General features: G+C 42.5%; 1 protein-coding gene across 1 annotated transcript; it reads left to right on the plus strand.

Moving 5' to 3' along the window:
- Nucleotides 1-6,405: 6,405 nt before the first annotated feature.
- On the plus strand, nucleotides 6,406-19,747 carry LOC144508230 (EEF1A lysine methyltransferase 3-like). Its single transcript, XM_078236043.1, has 3 exons — nucleotides 6,406-6,561; nucleotides 10,936-11,045; nucleotides 19,372-19,747. The coding sequence occupies exons 1-3, from the start codon at nucleotides 6,406-6,408 to the stop codon at nucleotides 19,745-19,747; spliced, it is 642 nt and encodes a 213-aa protein (XP_078092169.1).
- The last annotated feature ends 1,011 nt before the right edge of the window (nucleotides 19,748-20,758 follow it).

Below are 20,758 nucleotides of genomic sequence, written 5' to 3' on the forward strand. Positions count from 1 at the left end.
CAAATCCTTGTCCAATTCTTTGTTAATCAAATTGTTCCCCATTTCCCCTAATTCATTCGTATCTGATTTCAGCTTTGATTCCATGTCGCCTTTGACTGCTCCACCAGAAGTGAAGTTCAGCTCGCTGACTTACAGATGCTAAAACTGCAGAAAACTATGACCCATCGACAAGGCAGTGATACACAATGAATAACTTTGCATCTCATGGTCAAGAATTAAAGCACGTTATTACATTCGACGATTCGTAACCAAGCCGCTGGAACATGATGTCCGAATCCGCCTCCCATATTGTTCATTAATACAATGGAATGGCGTTGAGCAAGAGAAGAACACATAAAGTGATTTTCAGTGTGGTGTAGAGACTGCGTTCAAGCCACTGATTTCTTCAGAATAACATTTAGAAAAATAGACTTGTAAAATGCTGATTTTTCATGAAATCCGATAAATTCCTGGGGTACTGATTGATCGCAAAACGCAATCTGCATTGGACGCTTATTTTATGTGTCTTTCTAAGCAGGAATGTCAGTGATTACTAACTTCCAGAAATTGAAAACTGTGTCAGGTCTGATCTCCTGATGAAATACTTCAACGACAATGGGTTATCCTAAGTCACATATAGTACATAAAGTACTAGATATCCGAGTACACAACATCACACTGGGTCATAAAGCAATGGAATGTAGCCTTCCTTCCCTCCAAACACACTCTTGCATCTTGTTACAGTCTCCAAACATTCGGAGAAAACGTTAGGACGTTGCAAGTTGGAGGTATTGTGATGGGTAAAAGGAGTGGCAATTTCAGTGTGAGTTTAGTGGTAACCAACTGCCTCTGTCTAAACGGACTGCAATAAAGGTGACATCACTGACTGGCTACCGAAATTTCAATGGAAGTTTTCTAGATACCGTTTTACGTTTTCAGGAGCAATAGCAACCCCAATATGTCCTGATTGCTGCAGCGGTGATTCTTCAGAACGTCTAAACTGAATTCTAATCGGCAAATAACCTGATGCTATTGTTATAGAATGCATGTTTTTTTTTCGTACTCAGCTTGGGGCCAAAGCTTTAGATTCGAGCAAATTACTGTGGAAGTTCGAATCTGAAAAACCATAAAATGCTGGAAAATCTCAGCATGTTTGACAGCATCTGTGGTGAGAGAACGGAACCAACCTTTCAAGGCTAGATGACACCTTCAGAGATAGATTTAGTTTGTTGTCTGTAAGTCTAATTGCTGTAGAAAAACAAATTGCACTGTATCCAGATTTATCCAGCGTAATTATCAAGGTTGCCAACTCCCTGGGATTGGTTTGGATGCTCCAGGAATTGAAGAATCTCAGGGACACTGCTGTGTACCACACTGGAGAACAAATGAGAAAATCACTGTGTTTCTTTTTCAATTTTCTTCCAGCTTTTCTCTTTATCAGATATACAAACTATTGACAATGATGTTGCAAGGTTCCGGAAGGCTTTCTGGCTGACATAAAACATTATCAAAATCATTCTATGATTTCTATCATTATCGAATTCGATTTTGGCTCTTTTCTTTCCAATTGTCCGAGAAATGTAATGCACCACAAGAATGGATTTCTTGGCCAAGAGGTGGTTGTAGCATGGGGAACAAGTGCACGTGATGAAAGTTGCAATAGTCATAGGATCATGTAATCCCGACGGTGCAGAAGCAGGACATTCGGCCCATCGGGTCAGCACACCACGGACCATACGACCTTAAGATATAGGAGCAGAATTAATCAATTGAGACAGCTCCACCATTGAATCATGGCTGACAGATTTCTCAACCCCATTCTCCCGCCTTTTCACCATAACCTTTGAACCCCATAACCAAACAAGCACATATCTATCTTTGCCTTAAATACACTCAATGACCTGGACCGTCCCACCCAGACCCTAACCCATAACCCAACATAATTACCCAGCTAATCCCATTCACCTACACATCTTGACATACTAAGAGGGCAATTTAGCGTGTCTAATTAACATAACACGCACAACTTTGGAGTGTGGGAGGAAATCAGAGCACCCTGAGGAAACCCACGCTGACACGGGGAAAACTTGCAAACTCCACACAGACAGTCACGCTAGGCCTGAATTGAAGCCGGGCCACTGGCGCTGTGAAGCAAACCACTGTGCCACCGTGCCACCCTTAATACATTATAGTTGGCAACACTGAAGATGGATCGTTGATCACTCGGGGTTGAGACTTCTTCGCTGTTTTCTTCTAACCAGAAAGAGATCTGGAATTAACAGAGAAAACGTTCAGTTCTGAACACTCCTGCCGACAGTGAGTACAGGAAAATGGTGTATGATCATTGGGATCCTCAGCAAAGGACTGGTCAAACGGGTAAAATACATATATCAGTCGAAAACGGTGTAGTGTTAGAACATACGTGTAGTTTTAAGGAATGTATGTTTGTATTTGCAGTACTGAGGATAAGAAGGAGCTTTAATTTTAATTTGTTTTATTTCGTTTCCGTGTTTAGAATGTGAAACTTGGGGTTTAGTTACATTTTAGAGGTGTTTATTTCGATGTAGCTGAAAAATATGTCGGTTCCATTTGTATACATGCATTTCTAATTAGGTGTTCTGTCCCCTGGAACGAAGAGATGGTTGAACAAGAGGCTTGTAGTTCAGGGAACCTAAAATAAAAACAAATTCAAAAGAAGGTAGACCTGTACTGCTGCCTAAGGGATCGGAGAAAAGACCTACACAAAGACAGGGAAAATGAAGTTAAGCAATTTTCGTTGGTTTGGAGTTATCAGAGAGTGAAAACCGAAAGGTCTAAATTACTTACTTTCTCAAAATGATGCCAGACTGCTAAAGAAATTAGTTCAATGAATTACTATGTAATACTCTAAAGTTAAGTATCAGTGAATTTGGAGTGTACTTTCCAGAACTCACCAGAGATATCAACTTTAGAAAGTCTTCTAACAAATGTTCAGAGGTCCACTGGAGAAAGACCTATTTTCAAACGAATCACCTCTACCCCTGTTGTGAAAAGAGTCGCATCTCTTCAGTGGGGTCTTGGGACTGTACGCATATTGCGGGGGTAAGCAGGATGAAGTGAGTTTAGGAAATTTATCCTTAGTGTCTTTGTTGACATTTCGCAAACGTTTCCTTGCCTAGCGCAGTATATTTGATATTTCTTGTTTAATGAATGTCTTTTTCATTTTGTATCAGTCAACAGCAGACACGTGGTTTTGAAAATAATGACAAAATAGTACTAATCAAATCAGGTTCAATTCTGTCATCTGGCTTGTCATCAGATAACAGTGGCAGTGAGATTATCAGCCTCTCCTGCTGAAGCTGGCTCTTTAGTACGACTCTCAGGACAAATGTTATTTATTATGAAAGAAAGCATCCCCCGTTAGGGATCAAATGGGGCCATCTTACAAAGGCAAGTCGCATGCAAGACCCCTGTCTGAGCGATTGCAGGACATTCTTAAGGGGAAGGGTGAGCAGCCAAATGTCCACTGGAGAAAGACCTATTTTCAAACGAATCACTTCTACCCCTGTTGTGAAAAGAGTCGCATCTCTTCAGTGGGGTCTTGGGACTGTAAGGATATCGCGGGGTAAGCAGGACATTCTTAATGGGAAGGGTGAGCAGCCAGAAGTCGTTGTAGACATTGGTACCAACGATGTAGGTAAGAAAAGGGATGAGGTCCTGATGCGTGAATATAGAAAGTTAGGCAGATGGCTAAAGTGCAGGACCTTGAATAGTCCAGTAATTTCTGGACTATTGCCGGTGCTGCATGCTTACAAGAGTAGGAATCTGGAGATTAGGCAGATGAATGTGTGGCCTGAGAGCTGGTGTAGGGGGGCAGGGATTCAGTTCTGCGGATCCTTGGGATCTCTTCTGAGGAATGGGGTGACCTGTTCAAGGGGGAGAGGTTACATCTGAACTGGAGGGGGCCTAATATTCTGGTGGGAGGATTTGCGAGAGCCACTCGGGAGGGTTTAAACTAGTTTGGCATGGGGGTGGGACCTAAAGCAGGAGGGAGACAGAAGAAAAGGTTGACGGCTGCACGGACGTTAAAGAGAGCACATTAAACATTAAAGGCAGTGTCAGAGCATGGTTGGGTACTTCCGACTGGGTTGCTATAGCTATTACTGAAACATGGCTAAGGGAGGGACAGGACTGGCAGCTCAATGTTCAAGATGATAGAGGAAAGATTGAACAGGAGGTATTTCTGAGGGTTCACCCACTGAGTCTATATGGGTGGAACTAAGAAATAAGAAAGGGGAAATCACTTTGATAGGATTGTACTATAAGCCCACAAATGGTCAGTGGGAACTTGAGGAGCAAATATGTAAGGAAATTACAGATAGCTCCAAGAAAAATAGGCTGGTTATAATGGGAGATCTTAACTTCCCCAACATTGACTAAGACAGCTATAGTATTAGAGGCTTGGATGGAGATAAAGTTGTTGAATGTATACAGGAGGAATTTCTCATTCAGTATGTGGATGGCCCGACTAAAGAGAGGGTAAAACCTGACCTCCTTTTGGGAAATAAGGAAGGACAGGTGACAGAAGTGTTCGTGAGGGATCACTGTGGGACCAGTGACTATAATTCCATTTATTTTAAGAAAGCCATGGAGAACGATAGGTCTGGCCCAAAAGTCAAAATTCCAAATTGGGGCAGTCCAATTTTGATGGTATTAGACAGGAACTTTCAAAAGTTGATTGGAAGAATTTGTTGGAACGCAAAGGGACTGCTGATAAGTGGGAGGCTTTCAAACGAGTGTTAACCAGGGTTCAGGGTAAGCACTTCTATTTTAGAATGAAGAGAGCACATTAAATTGTGGCTGGTAGAAGGAGGGAACCCTGGATGATTCTGGATTTTGATGTCATGTTCAAGAAGAAGAAGGAGGCACATGACATGCATAGGCAGCTGGCATCAAGTGGATCCCTTGAAGAGTATAGAGGGTGTAAGGCTCGAGATAATCTCTAGTGAGGTCGCCAAATGGATACAAAATTGACTCGATGACAGAAGACAGAGGGTGGTTGTAGAGGGTTGTATTTCAAACTGGAGGCCTGTGACCAGCGGTGTGCCGAAGGGATTGGTATTAGGTCCATTGTTATTTGTCATTTATATTAATGATTTGGATAAGATTTTAAGAGGCATGGTCAGTAAGTTTGCGGATGACACTAAGATTGGTGGCATAGTGGATAGTGAAGAGGGTTATCTAGGATTGCAACGGGATCTTGATCAATTAGGTCAGTGGGCTGATGAATGGAAGATGGAGTTTAATTTATGTAAATGCGAGGCGATGCATTTTGGTAGATCGAAGCAGGGCAGGACTTACTCAGTTAATTGTCAGTGTTGGGAACACGTTATAGTATGTAGAGAACGAGGGGTAATGGTTCGTAGTTCCTTGAACGTGGAGTCACAGTTCTACAGAATGGTGAAGAAAATTGTTATGCTTAGTTTCACTGGTCAGAACATTGAATAAAGGAGTTGCGATGTCTTGTTGAAGTTGTACAAGACAATGTTAACGCCACCCTTGGAATACTGTGTACAATTCTGGTCACGCTATTATAGAAAGGATATTATTAAACTAGCAATATTGCAGAAAAAGTTTGCTAGGATGCTCGCGGGAGTTGATGGTTTGAGTTATAAGGAGAGGCTGGATAGACTGGGATATTTTCCCCTGGAGTATCGGAGCCTTCGAGGCGATCTAATAGAGATCTATAAAATAACGAGGGACAGAGATCTGCTGGACAGTCAAAATATTTTCCTGAAGGTAGGGGAATCTAAAACTAGAGGGCATAGGTTTAAGGTGAGAGGGGAGATATACAAAAGACTCCAGAGGAGCAATTATTTCACACCGAGAGTGGTGAGTGTCTGGAACATGCTGCCAGAGGTAGTAGTAGAGGCGGGTAAAATTTTGTCTTTGATAAAGCATTTAGACAGTTACATGGGTAAACTTGGTACAGAGGGATATGGGCCAAATGCAGGCAATTGGGACTAACTTAATGGATAAAAAAGGGCGCATGGACAAGTTGAGCCAAAGGGCTTGTTTCCATGCTGTAAACCTCTATGACTCTAAAAGTCGATAGTTTAGGTTGCTTGTTACCTGAGTTTCTCAGACCTGCTGAATTTCTCCAGCTTTTTTTGTTTTTGTTCTGATCTGAATTTCTTCGCTCGCATGAGTAATGTCTAATCTTCAACATCTCAAACACAATACTTTGATGAGTTTTTAGCACTTTATTTGGTCCAGAAAAATAGTGATGAAACGTTAATCTTTGTTTTCTTGTTCGGATCCACTTTTGTCAGTTGAACTGCAGGTAGATCAGCTGAAACAGAGCCAGGTTCAGTTCTGGAGTAAACCCACGGGATATAAGGATGTAACCGGAGATCAGACCGGTACACAAGAAATTCTGAACAGAGAATGAATATTCAGCTTGAAAAGAGCCGTCGCACCTACCCTAACCTCAAGGAAGACAAGGAAAAATTAAGCAGTCGCTTCCAGTTCTGCGGACATGAAATGTCGATCACTCGGGACTTCAGCAAAAACATTGGCGTAGCAATGCTTATCTGGGAACCTGTAAGTCCCACGGTTTGTTAAAGCTTCTGTCTTCCCCTGAAAAAAAACGAAATAAAACCTTCATCTATCATTTTATTGCTTCATAGAATTGTAGAGACATAGATTCAGCCCATACAGTCAGCACTGATTCTGCAGCAGAATATCTTACTCAACCCCACCCCCTGCCCTATCATCTTAAACTCCACACATTTTTGCTGCTTGGCCACGGGGAGAATGGGTGGCTCAGTGGAACAGTGGTTCGCACTGCTACCTTCCAGCGCCAGGGACCTGGGTTTGATTCCCGGCCTGGGTCTGTGTGGAGTTTGCACATTCGCCCCGTGTCTGTATGGGTTTTCTCCGGTTGCTCCGGTTTCCTCCCACAATCCGAAAAATGTGCTGGTTCGGTGGACTGGCGATGTTAAATTCTCCCTTAGTGTACCCTAACAGATGCTGGAGTGTGGCAACTAGAGGATTTTCACAGTAACTTCATTACAATGTTAATGTAAGCCTACTTGTGACTTTTTTTAAAAAAACTTTGCACAGACAGCCCAGCAAGACTGGTATCGAACTGACGCAGTACTAACCATGTGCCACTATGCCGCCCTAATGCAGGGGATTTGATATGAATGCACTATAAAAATTATGAATGGATGTGTGACAAAGACCAAGGTCAAAAGAGTAACTAGGGAGAGAGTAGAGCATCTGAAGGATCAAAAAGGTCATCTATGTGCGGATCCACAAGTTGTGGGTAGATCTTAAATGGATATTTCTCGTCAGTATTCACTGTTGAGAAAAGCATGGATGTTAGGGAACTTGGGGAAATAAATAGTGATGTCTTGAGGAGTGTACATATAACAGAGAAGGAGGTGCTGGAAGTCTTAAATTGCGTCAAGTTAGATAAATCCCCGGGACCTGATGAAGTGTATCCCAGGACATTGTGGGAGGCCAGAGAAGAAATTGTGGGTCCCCTAGCAGAGATATTTGTATCACCGATATTCACAGGTGAGATGCCTGAAGATTGGAGGGTGGCAAATGTTGTGCCTTTGTTTACAAATGGCTGCAGGGAAAAGCTTGGGAGCTACAGGCCAGTGAGCCTCATATCTGTTGTGTGTACGTTGTTGGAAGGCATTTTGAGAGACAGGTCGACAGGCATTTAGATATGCAACGACAGATTAGGAACAGTCAGCATGGCTTTGTGAGTGGAAAATCATGTCTCACAAATTTGATTAAGTTTTTTGAAGGGGTAACCAAGAAGGTGGGTGAGGGCAGTGCAATTGATGTTGTCTACATGGACTTTAGCAAGGCCTTTGACAACGTACCTGATGGTAGGTTGTTGCATAAGGTTAAATCTCACGGGATCCAGGTTGAGGTAGCTAAATGGATACAAAATTGTCTTGATGACAGAAGACAGAGGGTGGTTGTAGAGGATTGTTTTTCAAACTGGAGGCCTGTGATCACCGGTGTGCCTCAGGGATTGGTGCCGGGTCCACTGTTATTTGACATTTATATTAATGATTTGGATGAGAATATTGGAGGCATGGTTAGCAAGTTTTGCAGGTGACACCAAGATTGGTGGCATAGTGGACAGTGAAGAAGGTTATCTCGGATTGCAACAGGATCATGATCAATTGGGCCAGTGGGCTGATGAATGGCAGATGGAGTTTAATTTAAATAAATGTGAGGTGGTGCATTTTGGCAGCTTCAACCAAGGCAGGATTTACTCAGTTAATGGAAGAGCGTCGAGGAGAGATACAGAATAATGAGATCTAGGGATACAGGTTCATAGCTCCTTGAAAGTGGAGTCACAGGTGGACAGAGTGGTGAAGAAGGCATTCAGTATGCTTGGTTTCATTGGTCAGAACATTGAATACAGGAGTTGGGACGCCTTGTTGAAGTTGTACAAGACATTAGTAAGGCCACACTTTGAATACTGTGTGCAGTTTTGGTGACCCTATTATAGAAAGGCTATTATTAAACTAGAAAGAGTGCAGAAAAAACTTACTAGGATGCTCCCGGGACTTGATTTTTTGCGTTATAAGGAGAGGCTGATGGACTGGGACTTTTTTGTCTGGAGCACAGGAAGCTGAGGAGTGATCTTATAGAGGTCTATAAAATAATGAGGGGCATAGATCAGCTCGATAGTCAATATCTTTTCCCAAAGGTAGGGGAGTCTAAAACTAGACGGCATAGGTTTAAGGTGAGAGAGGAGAGATAGAAAAGGGTCCAGAGGAGCAATTTGTTTTCACACAGAGGGTGGTGAGTGTCTGGAACAAGCTGCCAGAGCTTGTATTCGAGGCGGGTACAATTTTGTCTTTTAAAAAGCATTTAGACAGTTACATGGGTAAGATGGGTATAGAGGGATATGGACCAAAGTCGGGTAATTGGGACTAGCTTAGGGGTTTAAGAAAAAAGGGCGGCATAGACAAGTTCGGCCGAAGAGCCTGTTTCCATCCTGTAAATCTCTATGACTCTATGACTTTATGTTATCTCGAAAAGTATGATTATGATAATAGGCATACAGTGATAGTGGAGTAAGCCCCAATCATAATAATCGCTCTTTATCAATTAGACCACATGAGACAGGAGAAAAGAACAAGGGCAGCTTTATGAGTCAGAGTTTCCGAGCTATGATTCAAGTGGTCCTCTTGAGCATGTCACGCTTACCACAAGTCGCTTTTCAAATTGCTGATATATTGTTTTCTCAAGGCCACCTCCTCAAAGAATCCCAGTAACTTTCAGCAGAATGAATCACCTCCTCTCCCATTTCGCTCAGTTAAATGTTTCAGCGATTGCCGATTCACTTGTTGGATTATCTTTAAAATTTAACCCATTTCGAAATACGGAGAAATTAGAGGAACAGCATTTCAATTCTCTTCGGTTCACGTGTTTTTTTTTTTGCTTCTGGGCAGCAACACTTAGAGCCCTCAGGAACATGTTTAATCTCCTGGAAAAGGCAGATCCATCTCATAAAAATCTAGGACAAAATATCTTCGTTAAATCCTCTCTAAGATCCAAAGTTATTGGAAAGATTCCCCAGAGATAACTGTGACCTTAATGAATATCCCAACATGTCTCGGTACGCAGTGATATCACAACATTTGACAAACGTATCCAGTTATCATTTGGGATTGTCTAGTGAATCCAGATTGAGTATACGGCATGACTGTTGGCTGGCTAACCACTGCTCCAATAACCATCACTTTAGTCAATGTCATAATTTCGAAGTATTCAAATAGCACCGCCCAGAGTCTTGATTTTCCCCCCGACTGAGCTGCTTTGCGTTTTTTTTTTTCACTTCCCGTTATCCGGCACATTTTCTGCATTCTGTTTGATACTTTGCTGCGGTGAAATTCTGACATTTACCATAAGTGACTTCTTGCTGCTAAATTTTATTCTGTATGAATCATAGAATTCCAACAGTACAGAAGGATGTCATTCGGCCCATCGAGTCTGTACCGGCCACGTTCCCACCCAAGCCCAATCCCCATAACCCCATGCATTTACCCGAGCTAGCCCCCCTGACACTAAAGGGCAATTTAGCATGGCCAATCCACCTAACGCACGCATCTTTGATTGCGGGAGGAAACCGAGGCACCCGGAGGAAACTCACACAGACACGGGGAGAACGTACAACTCCACACAGACAGTGACCCAAGCCGGGAATCGAACCCAGGTCCCTGACATTGTGAGGCAACAATGCTAACCACTGTGCCATCCCACTGTGATCTAGATATCAAACAAATATAGTTTGGATAATGTTATTTGTCCATTCTAGGACTATATATTTTGTCAAACCAAGTGCTCAGTGAAGCCCTCCGAATGCTAGCTTTCACTTTTGCAGGACGGCCATTCCTTCCGTTCCACCGGAACCTGAACTCTTTCTGCCCACAGTAATTAAGCATCTCGCAGCTGAGACATTTAATTTCTCTTGATCATTGTATAATTACACACTGAATCTAGTTCATGTTGTTCTATCATCGTGTACTGTGTTGAAATGTTTAAGACGGATTGTGCTGTCTTTGCAAACTTCATGGCACCTTTCAATCTATGTTTTCTCCTTGTGTCTCGGTATGCAGGCTGGTGTATTCTCAATGGAAATCAGTAACTGGCTGCCTGTCACCATGTGTTAGAGTAATACCCTCCCTGTAGTTAATTATGCCCTATTTAGCATCATGTGCAGATCATAAGGCGTTTTAAAAAATCTTATGCTCCATTTTCTGCTTCTGGAATGTTTGTGCTTTCAATTGCATCTTACCTGTCAGTTATTGTTGTGTGTATATGCCCCTTCGTGCTATTTACTGGGACTCCCTCTCTTCTTAAATCATGTCGGAACTTCAATGTTATGAAATGTTGCAGGTGAATAAATTCTCATGCGTGTTCAACATGTTGTTTCAGTGCCGGGTTCTCTGTCGTTACTTTGAAAAGGAGCAAATTATTTTTACTGGGAAGAAGGTAATTGAATTGGGTGCAGGCACTGGTATGGTGGGAATTCTTGCGATCCTGCTTGATGAGTTAACTATTTCACACTCTAGTTTTTGTACGTGTCAGAAATAGAAGTATACTGCGATGGTGCATTATTACTATTTGGTTCTGTAATGATGTCCTTACTATTGCACGTTCTGCACCTCATGTATTGATTTATGTCGCATCAAAATGTATTATTTAAAAGAGAAGGATTTCAAAGCCACGGGATCCTCCCAGTTAATAACAAGCAAATATCGAATCACTTGCAGCGTTTTAAGACTCAGGCACACCAGCTGCCAGTTTGGAGATCTCTTTCCTTCTCCCTGTGAGAAGATTAATCTCAATCGGGATGCTTCTGATTTGGGAATCTCCAGTCGAAACCCTGCTGAATTATTTGAATTGATTTTTGATCGGTTTGATGTGCTGATAACGATATACCACTCTGAAATTGCCTAAAGTATTCACGCTGATATTTTCACAACATCCAGAGCAGCTCTTCTCTGACTGAACATTGAGGAGTGAAGCATGTATCTTTGTTGATAATTGCAGTCGCTGTTTCCTTCAGCCATCAGTTGAGGCACTGATTGGTCATCGTGTTAGGTAGCGTGAGGTGGTAAACATTTTGCTGAAATCGAAATGGATGATTGTTTTACTAACGTCTTCAGTTGCCAATAGCGCATTGAGTGTAATGGATGTTAATAATATTATGCTCTGGTGGAAAGTGTATTATGCATTCTTTCCCTCATCCGTTCTGAATTTGATTTTGGGGCGGAAATGGGTTGTCTAAAGTGGGGCTCCCGCAGTGTTGATGCTTGGTGCTCAGTTTGAATAGTGAATAAATTTGAGTGGACAGCAAAGTTGGCCATGTTTCCATTTCATTGATGTGTGTCCTTCCAGTTGGCAATGCGGCATTCGAAGATAACTTGTCAAGTGACCGCATTCAATCAGGTCCATTGTGCCCGATTCTGTATCGGACAGGGACAGGGTACAAGAAGATGCTCCACCGGATGGAAGAAGAACAGAACGGTTTCAGTTATGAGATTCAGCGGTTTGGTTCTTGCTCCAATATTCAATATATTTCACGCTTGTTTTCTCCACTTCGCAGCACACGTCATGTTGACATTAATTCCATTAGAACCACTAATTGGATCGACATCAGTTGTTAATGCTTGTCATGCTTAAACATTTCACTGCTTACTAGCGAGAGGATTTCAAATAACCCTTGTCTTTGAGGGCTGAAAATATTCTTCATTGCCATCCCAAATGATCAAACACTCCTTCCAAGATGATAAAACGTGTTTAAAATTCTCCAACAGGAAAATCGATTTCACAGCAAAGCACCTGTCAAGGTAAGTTGCTGTGCACATTTGAAGTAGATCACTGCACTTCGACTGAGGGCCAGAGAATGCAGTCACTGTCCACACAACCTCCCCTCGCGGCACAGTCACCATATCTTAGGAACCAGTCCAGTGAACCCCCGTTACACTCCCTATTGGACAACATGCCTTTGCAGGAGAGCAGATCTGCACGGAATACTGCAGGTGTAGCCACATAATTATCCTTGATTGTTTGACTGTGATTGTCAGCAAACGTCTTTACACTTACTCTGCAGTCCTTTTCTAAACAGAATGAATGTTCTTCGTCATGGTTTGCTGTACCTGCACGTTAGTTTTCTGCGACACTGGTACTCCTCTGCAAATATTTCCCAATCTCACATCATCAATGGGAAACTTCAAACCTTTGCTCAGATTTTTACTCGCTCACCCAATTTGACTCTGTGATTCTGCAGGCTTTTCCCATCCTCCTTTCTGCCCACTTTCCCACATAATTTGCACCTTCAGTAAAATTGCACACCGTATATGTCAGTCCATTCACCTACACAAGCACATACACACATGGGCACAAAGACACAAACACACAAACAGGCATACATACACACAGACGAAGAGCACACACAAATAAACACACATGATACCTTTTATCCCCCCTTTCCTTACCCTTTCTCCCCTTTTGCTTCCCTTTTTTCCCCATTTTATCTCTCTCCCACCCATCCTCCCCCTTCCCCACATCTTCATCTGTCACAGCTAGCCCTCTGATTTCAGCTTCTCTGCAGTTCGGCCATTCACACCTTTTATCTCTCTATGGGCTGCCATTAGCTGCCTTTCCCCTTGATTTTGTGGCTATGACTCATCTTTCATTCCCTCACGCTGCAGGATAGATATCTCCCACTTTCTATGCCTTTTAGCTTTGACAAAGGACAAAGGGTCATCCGGACTCTAAATGTCAGGTCTTTTCACTCCTTATGGATGCTACCAGACCTGCTGAGATTTTCCAGCACTTTTTCTTTTGGACACAGAGATATACAGTCTCATGCACACACACACACACACACACACACACACAGTTATACAGACACACACACAGACACACGCACATGTGCATATACACAATCATGTACAATCATGAATACAGGAAAACACACGCACACACACACTGACAAACACATTCACAGACACGTACAGATACATGTAGGCACCTGCACTCACACAGAAACACAGATACACATGCACGCACACACACATACACACTCAGAAAAAGGCACAAAGTAGTCACAATCACACAGACACTCGAACATTCACACAGACATGCACACACACACACATACAAAAGAACACATACTCACATATCTGTCAATTCTAATCTCAGTTTTCATTCAATTTCACAATCTGCAATTCATGTGAGTGGATTCAGCTCAATCTGAACAATCCTTGGTTGTGCAATAACCTCTTTTGTGCAAGCTCATCATTTTTTTCTTAGAATATAAATTTACGGTATCTTTTTTTTCTCATCCATCTCACTGGTTAAACCTTCAAACACACACACAGGCATGCATGCACACAGACGAACAGCAAACACACAAATAAACACAGGGATACACCTTTTATTCCCCCCTTTCCTTGCCTTTTCTCTTCATTTGCTTCCCCTTTTTCTCAATTTCATCTCTCTCCCACCGATCCTCCCCCTCCCCCACATCTTCATCTGTCACAGCTAACCCTCTGATTTCAGCTTCTCTGCTGTTCGGCCATTCACACCTTTCATTCTGTCTATGGACTGCCATTAGCAGCCTTCCCCATGCTTTTCTCATCGCAATATCCGTTTTCTAAATCTGTGCCAATTATTTTAGATGATAATAATTACATAATTAATAACAATAACAGCAATCGCTTCTGACTGATAGTCCCCAGCTTTCTCTCTTCCACATTTTTTTCTTAAATGCCAGAGTTATGTTTTCTGCCTTCTATTCTATAATCTAAGTATTTTGGGGCGATCAAATTCACTGGGCCTGCGATGGCTCAGTGGTTCGCACTGCTACCTTACTGTGCTAGGGACCTGGGTTTAATCCCTACTTGGGTCACTGTCTGTATGGAGTTTGCACATTCTCCCTGCGTCTGCATGGATTTCTGCCACATGCTCTGGTTTCCTCCCACAATCTGAAAGACATGCTGGTTAGGTCGATTGACCCAAATAGATTAGGAGAATTTCACAGTAACTTTATTGCAGTGTTAATGTAAGCCTTACTTGTGACTAATAAATACATTTTTTTAAACTTTAAAATTATGTCCACTGGATCTGAGCACATCGACCAAGAAGAATAGGGGTGTCTTCTCTATTTCAGGGAATTCTCATTATTCCAGGCACATCAATTCTGTTGTTTCCGAACCTCCTCTAATGTAACAAAAACAACCCTTGCCTATAGTACCTGTCCATCTATCTATTCTCCAGCCCCACCATCTGACTTTTGAATGGACCTCCCTTATAGTAAGCTGATCTTTCTCTACACCCTAGCTATGACTGTACTAATATATTCTGCGCCCTCTCCTTTCCTTCTCTATGAATGGTATGTTTGACTGTATAGCGCGCAAGAAACAATACTTTTCACTGTATACTAATACATGTGACAATGATAAATCAAATCAAATCAAAATAAATATACTCTGTACCTTTGATCATGCAATCACATGTTTTCTACAGTAATCAGAGCTGGACAGAGTACTACAGATGTGACCTTATCACTTCATTCACCCGAAACTTTCTGCTTTTAAATTTCTGCTGAATTCTCTTAAAGTTAAATAACCTGGAATATTTCATTAACAACCTTGAGGATTTTGCAACGACGTATCCATAATTGTTGACAATTGTACATTTCTTCCCCTGAATTATTTCACCTGCATTCTTGTGCAAGATTCGCACATTCAGATAAATTCACTTTACTATTGACTAATTTTCTCATTTGCTCCAGCCTCACCATTGTCAGTGGTGTCCTCTGTCACTCCCATTTCTCAAATTTCATTTTAGGGGATGTGGGTGTGGCTAGTCCTGCATTTATTGTGCATGGCTCGTTGCCCTTCAAAGGTTGCGGTGAGCTGCCTTCTTGAAGTGCTGTAGCCCCTGAGGTATAGGTACACGCACAGTACTGTTATGGAGGGAATTCCAGAATTTTACCCAATGGCAGTGAAGGTACAGTGAAATATTTCCAAGTCAGGATTTGAGCGACTTGGAGGGGAACCTTCAAGTGGTGGTGTTCCCAGTGATCTGCTGCTGTTGCTTTTCTAGATACCATGATGTGGAAATGTCCACGTTGGGGTGGGCACGGTAAGAAGACTCATACTAGGTTAAATCCAACAGGTTAATTTGGAATCACGAGCTTTTGGAGTGCTGCTCCTTCATCAGGTAAGTCATGATTCCAAATAAACCTGTTGGACCTTAACCTGGTGTTGTGAGATTTCTTGCCTTCCAGCTACTGGTGGTCGTGGGTTTGGAACGTGATGCATAAGGAACCCTGATGAGTTCTTGAAATGTATATTTTAAATGCTGCAAATAGCTGCCACTGTTCCTGGGTGGTGGAGGGATTGCATTTTTGTGGAAGGTGTAGCAATCAAATGGATTGCTTTGTCTTGTGTGGTGTTAAGCTTCGTAAGTGTTGTTGGATCTGCCCCCATCCAGGCAAGTGGGGAATATTCAATTAAACACATAATTGTGCTTTGTAGATTATGAACAGACTTTGGGAGGTGTTAGAAGGTGCATTACTCGCCACTAGGTTCTTATTGTTGATTGCTTTGGTAGCCGCTGCATTTATATGGCTAGTCCATTTCTGCTCCTAGTCAATGGTAACCATCAAGATATTGATAGTATGAGATTCAGTGATGGCAATGTCATTGCATGTCAAGGGTTGGTGGTTAGATCATCTCTTGTTGGAGATGATCACCGCCTCGCACTTATGTGGTGGAAATGTTACTTGCCACTTCAATCCCAAACCTGGAAATTGTCTAAGTTTTTCTATCTTTGGATATGAACTGTTATGGTATCTGAGGAGTCACAAATGCTGCTGAATATTCTGCAGTTATCTGCGAACATCCACACTTCTGACCTTATGATGTAAGGGTAGTCACTGATGACGCAGCTAAAGATGGATAGGACCAGGACAATACCCTGAGCAGTGCCTACAGTGATGAACTGGAGCTGAAATGATTGGCTTCCAATCTTCACAAACATATTCCTTTGTGCCAAGTATGACTGCAAGCGATAATAATTTCCCGCTAATTCCAATTCATTTCAATGTTAATAGTGCTCCTTGATGCCACGCTGTGTCAAATGTTGCTTTGTTGTCAACAGTCACTCTCACCTCATCTCTGGCATTCAGCTTTTTATTCTATTTTTGAACTCAGGCGATAATGATATCAGGCACTGAATGACGCTGGCAGAATCCAATCTGAGGCTTTGTCTGCAAGCTATTGCTGAGGAAGTGTCGTTTCATAGCGCTGTTGATGACACCTTCTTCACTGATGCTCAAGATTAGACTGTTGTGTGGGTGGGCTGGGGGGTTAATTGGCCTGACTAGGAAAGGGGGTAAGGGTATAGCCTGGAATGGTGATGATGGTGTCTGGGAAATTATCTGTGAGAAATGATTCCGTGAGTACAACTACATCAGGCTATTGCTTGACGAGTCCGTGAGACAGCTCTCCCAATTTTGGCACAAGCCCCCAGATGTAAGAAGGATGTTGCTGCGTTGACAGGGCTGGGTTTGCTGTAATTTCCAGTGCCTAGGACAGTGCTGGGTAGTATGTCCAGTTTGACACATTTCTGGTGGTTGTAAGAGTGTGGGTCGTCTGGTGGCACAGTGGTTAGTACTGCTGCCTCACAGTGCCAGGGACCTGGGTTGGATTCCCAACCTCGGGTTACTGTCTGTGTGGAGTCTGCACAGAACGTTCTCCCTGTGTCTGTGTAGGTTTCTTCTGGGTGCTCCGGTTTCTGCCAATAGTCTGAAAGATGTGTGGATTAGATGCATCGGTCATGCGAAATTCTCCCTCAGTGTACCCAAGCAGGCACCAAACAGGCGCCTAGCGGATTTTCACAGGAGCTTCATTGCAGTGTTAATGGAAGCCCACTTGTGAAACTATCAACTAAATTAAACTAAACTGGAAGTGTTGGGCTGGATTATTAGTCCAGTGATAATGCCGCTGTGCCATCAACTTCCCCTTACGACCCACTCTGGTTATTATCAAAAGAATGTTTGCCTTAAACTAAAAACAGATAATTCTGGAAAAACATAGCTGGTCTTGCAGCATCTGTGGAAAAAGAATCGGAGTACATTTTTCATCGATAAAATATGACTCTATTTCGGAGTTTATTTACTGAACACAGTTTTGGTCCAATGCTTCGACATTTTCCTTGCCGATGTTGGTTTACCAATGCTAATTACCCTTGGATTGAGTAATTTGCACAGCGATTTCAGACGGTAGTTACAAATTAGGAGTCACATGTAAGGATGGGATCAGGTTTCCTCAGTTTCCTTTCATTAGTAAACAAAGTGGGGTTTTCAACATGCGATCGATTTTTCCCGGTTTCTGTATCTAAAGCCATATATTTCAGACTGTATTAACCGAATTTGGATTTCACAATCCACCATGAACCTATATCCCTAGCCTTGATTCTGGGGGACTGGTCCAGTGGCACTGTCGCTATGCTACCATTTCCCGACATGGCAGTGACTCACTCCACCATCAAACCAAAAGTAGAAATGGTAGAGAGCTTCTAGTTTTTAGCTGAACAGATCACCAACAACCTGACCTGATTCCCCCCGCATGCTGACACTATAGTTAAGAAAGCCCACCAACGCCTCTACTTTCTCAGAAGACTAAGGAAATTTGGCATGTTAGCTACAACCCTCGCCATCTTTTACAGACACACCCAAAGGAAGCATTCTTTCTGGCTCTATCGCAGCTTGCTGTGGTTTCTGCCCAAGACCACAATACATCACGCAAATCAACCTCCCATCCATTAACTCTGTCTACACTTCCTGCTGCCTGGGCAAAACAGCCAGCATAATTAAGGACCCCACGCACCCGGGACATTCTCTCTTCCACCTTCTTCCGTTGGGAAAAAGATGCAAAATTCTGAGGTCACATACCAACGGACTCAAGAACAGCTTCTTCCCTGCTACTATCAGACTTTTGAATGGACCTACCTCGCATCAAGTTGATATTTCTCTACACCCTAGCTATGACAGTAACACTACATTCTGTACTGTCTCTTTTCCATCTCTATGAACTTTATCTGTATAGCGCGCAAGAAATAATACTTTTCAGTGTGTGTTAATACATGTGACAATAATAAATCAAATCAAATCAAAATGTGTTTAGCCCAACTCTAATTATGAAGTGGTTGATGTAACAATTAAAATATCTTTAGTTCTGAGACTCTGCTTAATTATTTGGATCCTAATACCAGAACTTTCCTGAGGAGAAAATGAAAGAAGGCTCTCGTCAAATGGAGGAGGCCGATATGAACGAACAGTTTTGCAAAACGATGCATCTGATAACATATCGGAATGCATAGTTCAATAAGTGACAGAGACCGAGAGAAGCAGAGAGCTCAAGAGTAATTGTTATTTTAATACGTGTCCGATTGTGTGGTGAAGTGGATATGTTTAGCAGTGATGTAAAAGGAGCATTGTGGATTCAAAGCAGACTTTTTTTTGCTTCCCCCAGTGTCATTTTCAACAATTAAATGATCGTGTTGAATGTTGACATAACTGAAGTGTGGCTGGGCTGAGAGACCTGCAAGTTGGTCACGGCATTTTGGTTTTAATTACAGAATCACGGTCCAATGTCAAAGATTAAGCATTAAGCATTAAGCTTAATCACTTATTTGCTGACACTCCCCGGATTGTCGCATCAATATAATTGCATAATTATGCTCACCAATGTGTTAATATACATAGTTCCGGAAGCTTTTCTTTGCTACATTTAGTCTTTTCGCATTGTGATCGTGTCCAACGATTTTATTGATGTTTGGCCTTCTTTTGCCAGGTGGAGATGTGACATTGACAGACCAACCAAAAGTCCTTAGTCAAATAGAATACAACGTCACCAGCAACATCCCCTCTGCCAATCTGCAACTTGCAAAAGTCTCCGCACTCTCTTGGGGAATAGACCATAGTCAATTTCCCTCCGACTATGACTACATCCTGGGTTCCGATATTGTCTACAAATCACAAGAATTCGATTTGCTGGTAAATACATTGCTGCACTTGAGCAATCGAAATACCAGCATTTATTTAGCTTCGAAAATGCGTCCGTGCATTGACTTTCATGAAAAACTCATTCCACTGCATTTTAATTCAGAAATTGTTTACAGAATCGCAGAAAAAGAAATCAATGTATATAAGATGACCAAAAAATAATCGCAGAACCGTTTTTTTTTTAAATGAACATTTTGTCGAAGATATACATGGACACTTCACAAGAATACTAATGTCAGGCAAAACGGCAACTTGATGAAGAGTGTGCTGATTGCTTGTATTTGGATTCGATGTAGCAGTGGCATTGACATTCCAAATGTGCCACTTAATGGTGAATGACAGTTAACTGCCAAACATTGTTTACAGTATATACCAGGAACCTTAGCCCTGATTAATCAAGGCATTGTCCTGAGGGCCAGCGAATGGCTATCGATACTTTGTCCATAAGCTCTGGTGCATATGGTGAGCATAATGTGGAGATGCCGGCGTTGGACTGGGGTAAACACAGTAAGAAGTTTAACAACACCAGGTTAAAGTCCAACAGGTTTATTTGGTAGCAAAAGCCACACAAGCTTTCGGAGCTCTTAGCCCCTTCTTCAGGTGAGTGGGAATTCTGTTCACAAACAGAGCTTATAAAGACACAGACTCAATTTGACTAAGGACTTTTGGTTGGTCTGTCAATCACCCGTCAACTCAACACTGTGATCAAGACCTTTGATCCGGACGTTCAGAACACCCTCCGTGCTCTCATCCCACGTACTCCCCGCGTTGGAGATCTCTACTGCCTCCCGAAGATACACAAGGCAAACACACCCGGCCGTCCCATCGTATCGGGCAATGGGACCCTGTGCGAGAACCTCTCCGGCTATGTCGAGGGCATCCTGAAACCCATTGTACAAAGAACCCCCAGCTTTTGTCGCGACACAACGGACTTCCTACAGAAACTCAGCACACATGGAGCAGTTGAACCAGAAGCGCTCCTCGTCACAATGGATGTCTCGGCACTCTACACCAGCATCCCCAATGACGATGGCATTGCTGCAACGGCCTCAGTGCTCAGCGCCAACAACTGCCAGTTTCCAGATGCAATTTTACATCTCATCCGCTTCATCCTGGACCACAATATCTTCACCTTCAACAACCAGTTCTTCATCCAGACACACGGAACAGCCA

Source organism: Mustelus asterias, chromosome 20 (genome assembly GCF_964213995.1).
Source record: "Mustelus asterias chromosome 20, sMusAst1.hap1.1, whole genome shotgun sequence".
In the NCBI taxonomy this organism is placed as follows: Eukaryota; Metazoa; Chordata; class Chondrichthyes; order Carcharhiniformes; family Triakidae; genus Mustelus; species Mustelus asterias.

Excerpts from the sequence above, each read along its gene's own strand:
- LOC144508230 (XM_078236043.1), top strand. The coding sequence starts at position 6,406 with ATGAATATTCAGCTTGAAAAGAGCCGTCGCACCTACCCTAACCTCAAG. Across the intron at positions 6,562-10,935 it reads CAATGCTTATCTGGGAACCT|TGCCGGGTTCTCTGTCGTTA; the intron begins GTAAGTCCCACG and ends ATGTTGTTTCAG. Across the intron at positions 11,046-19,371 it reads GGAATTCTTGCGATCCTGCT|AGGTGGAGATGTGACATTGA; the intron begins TGATGAGTTAAC and ends CCTTCTTTTGCC.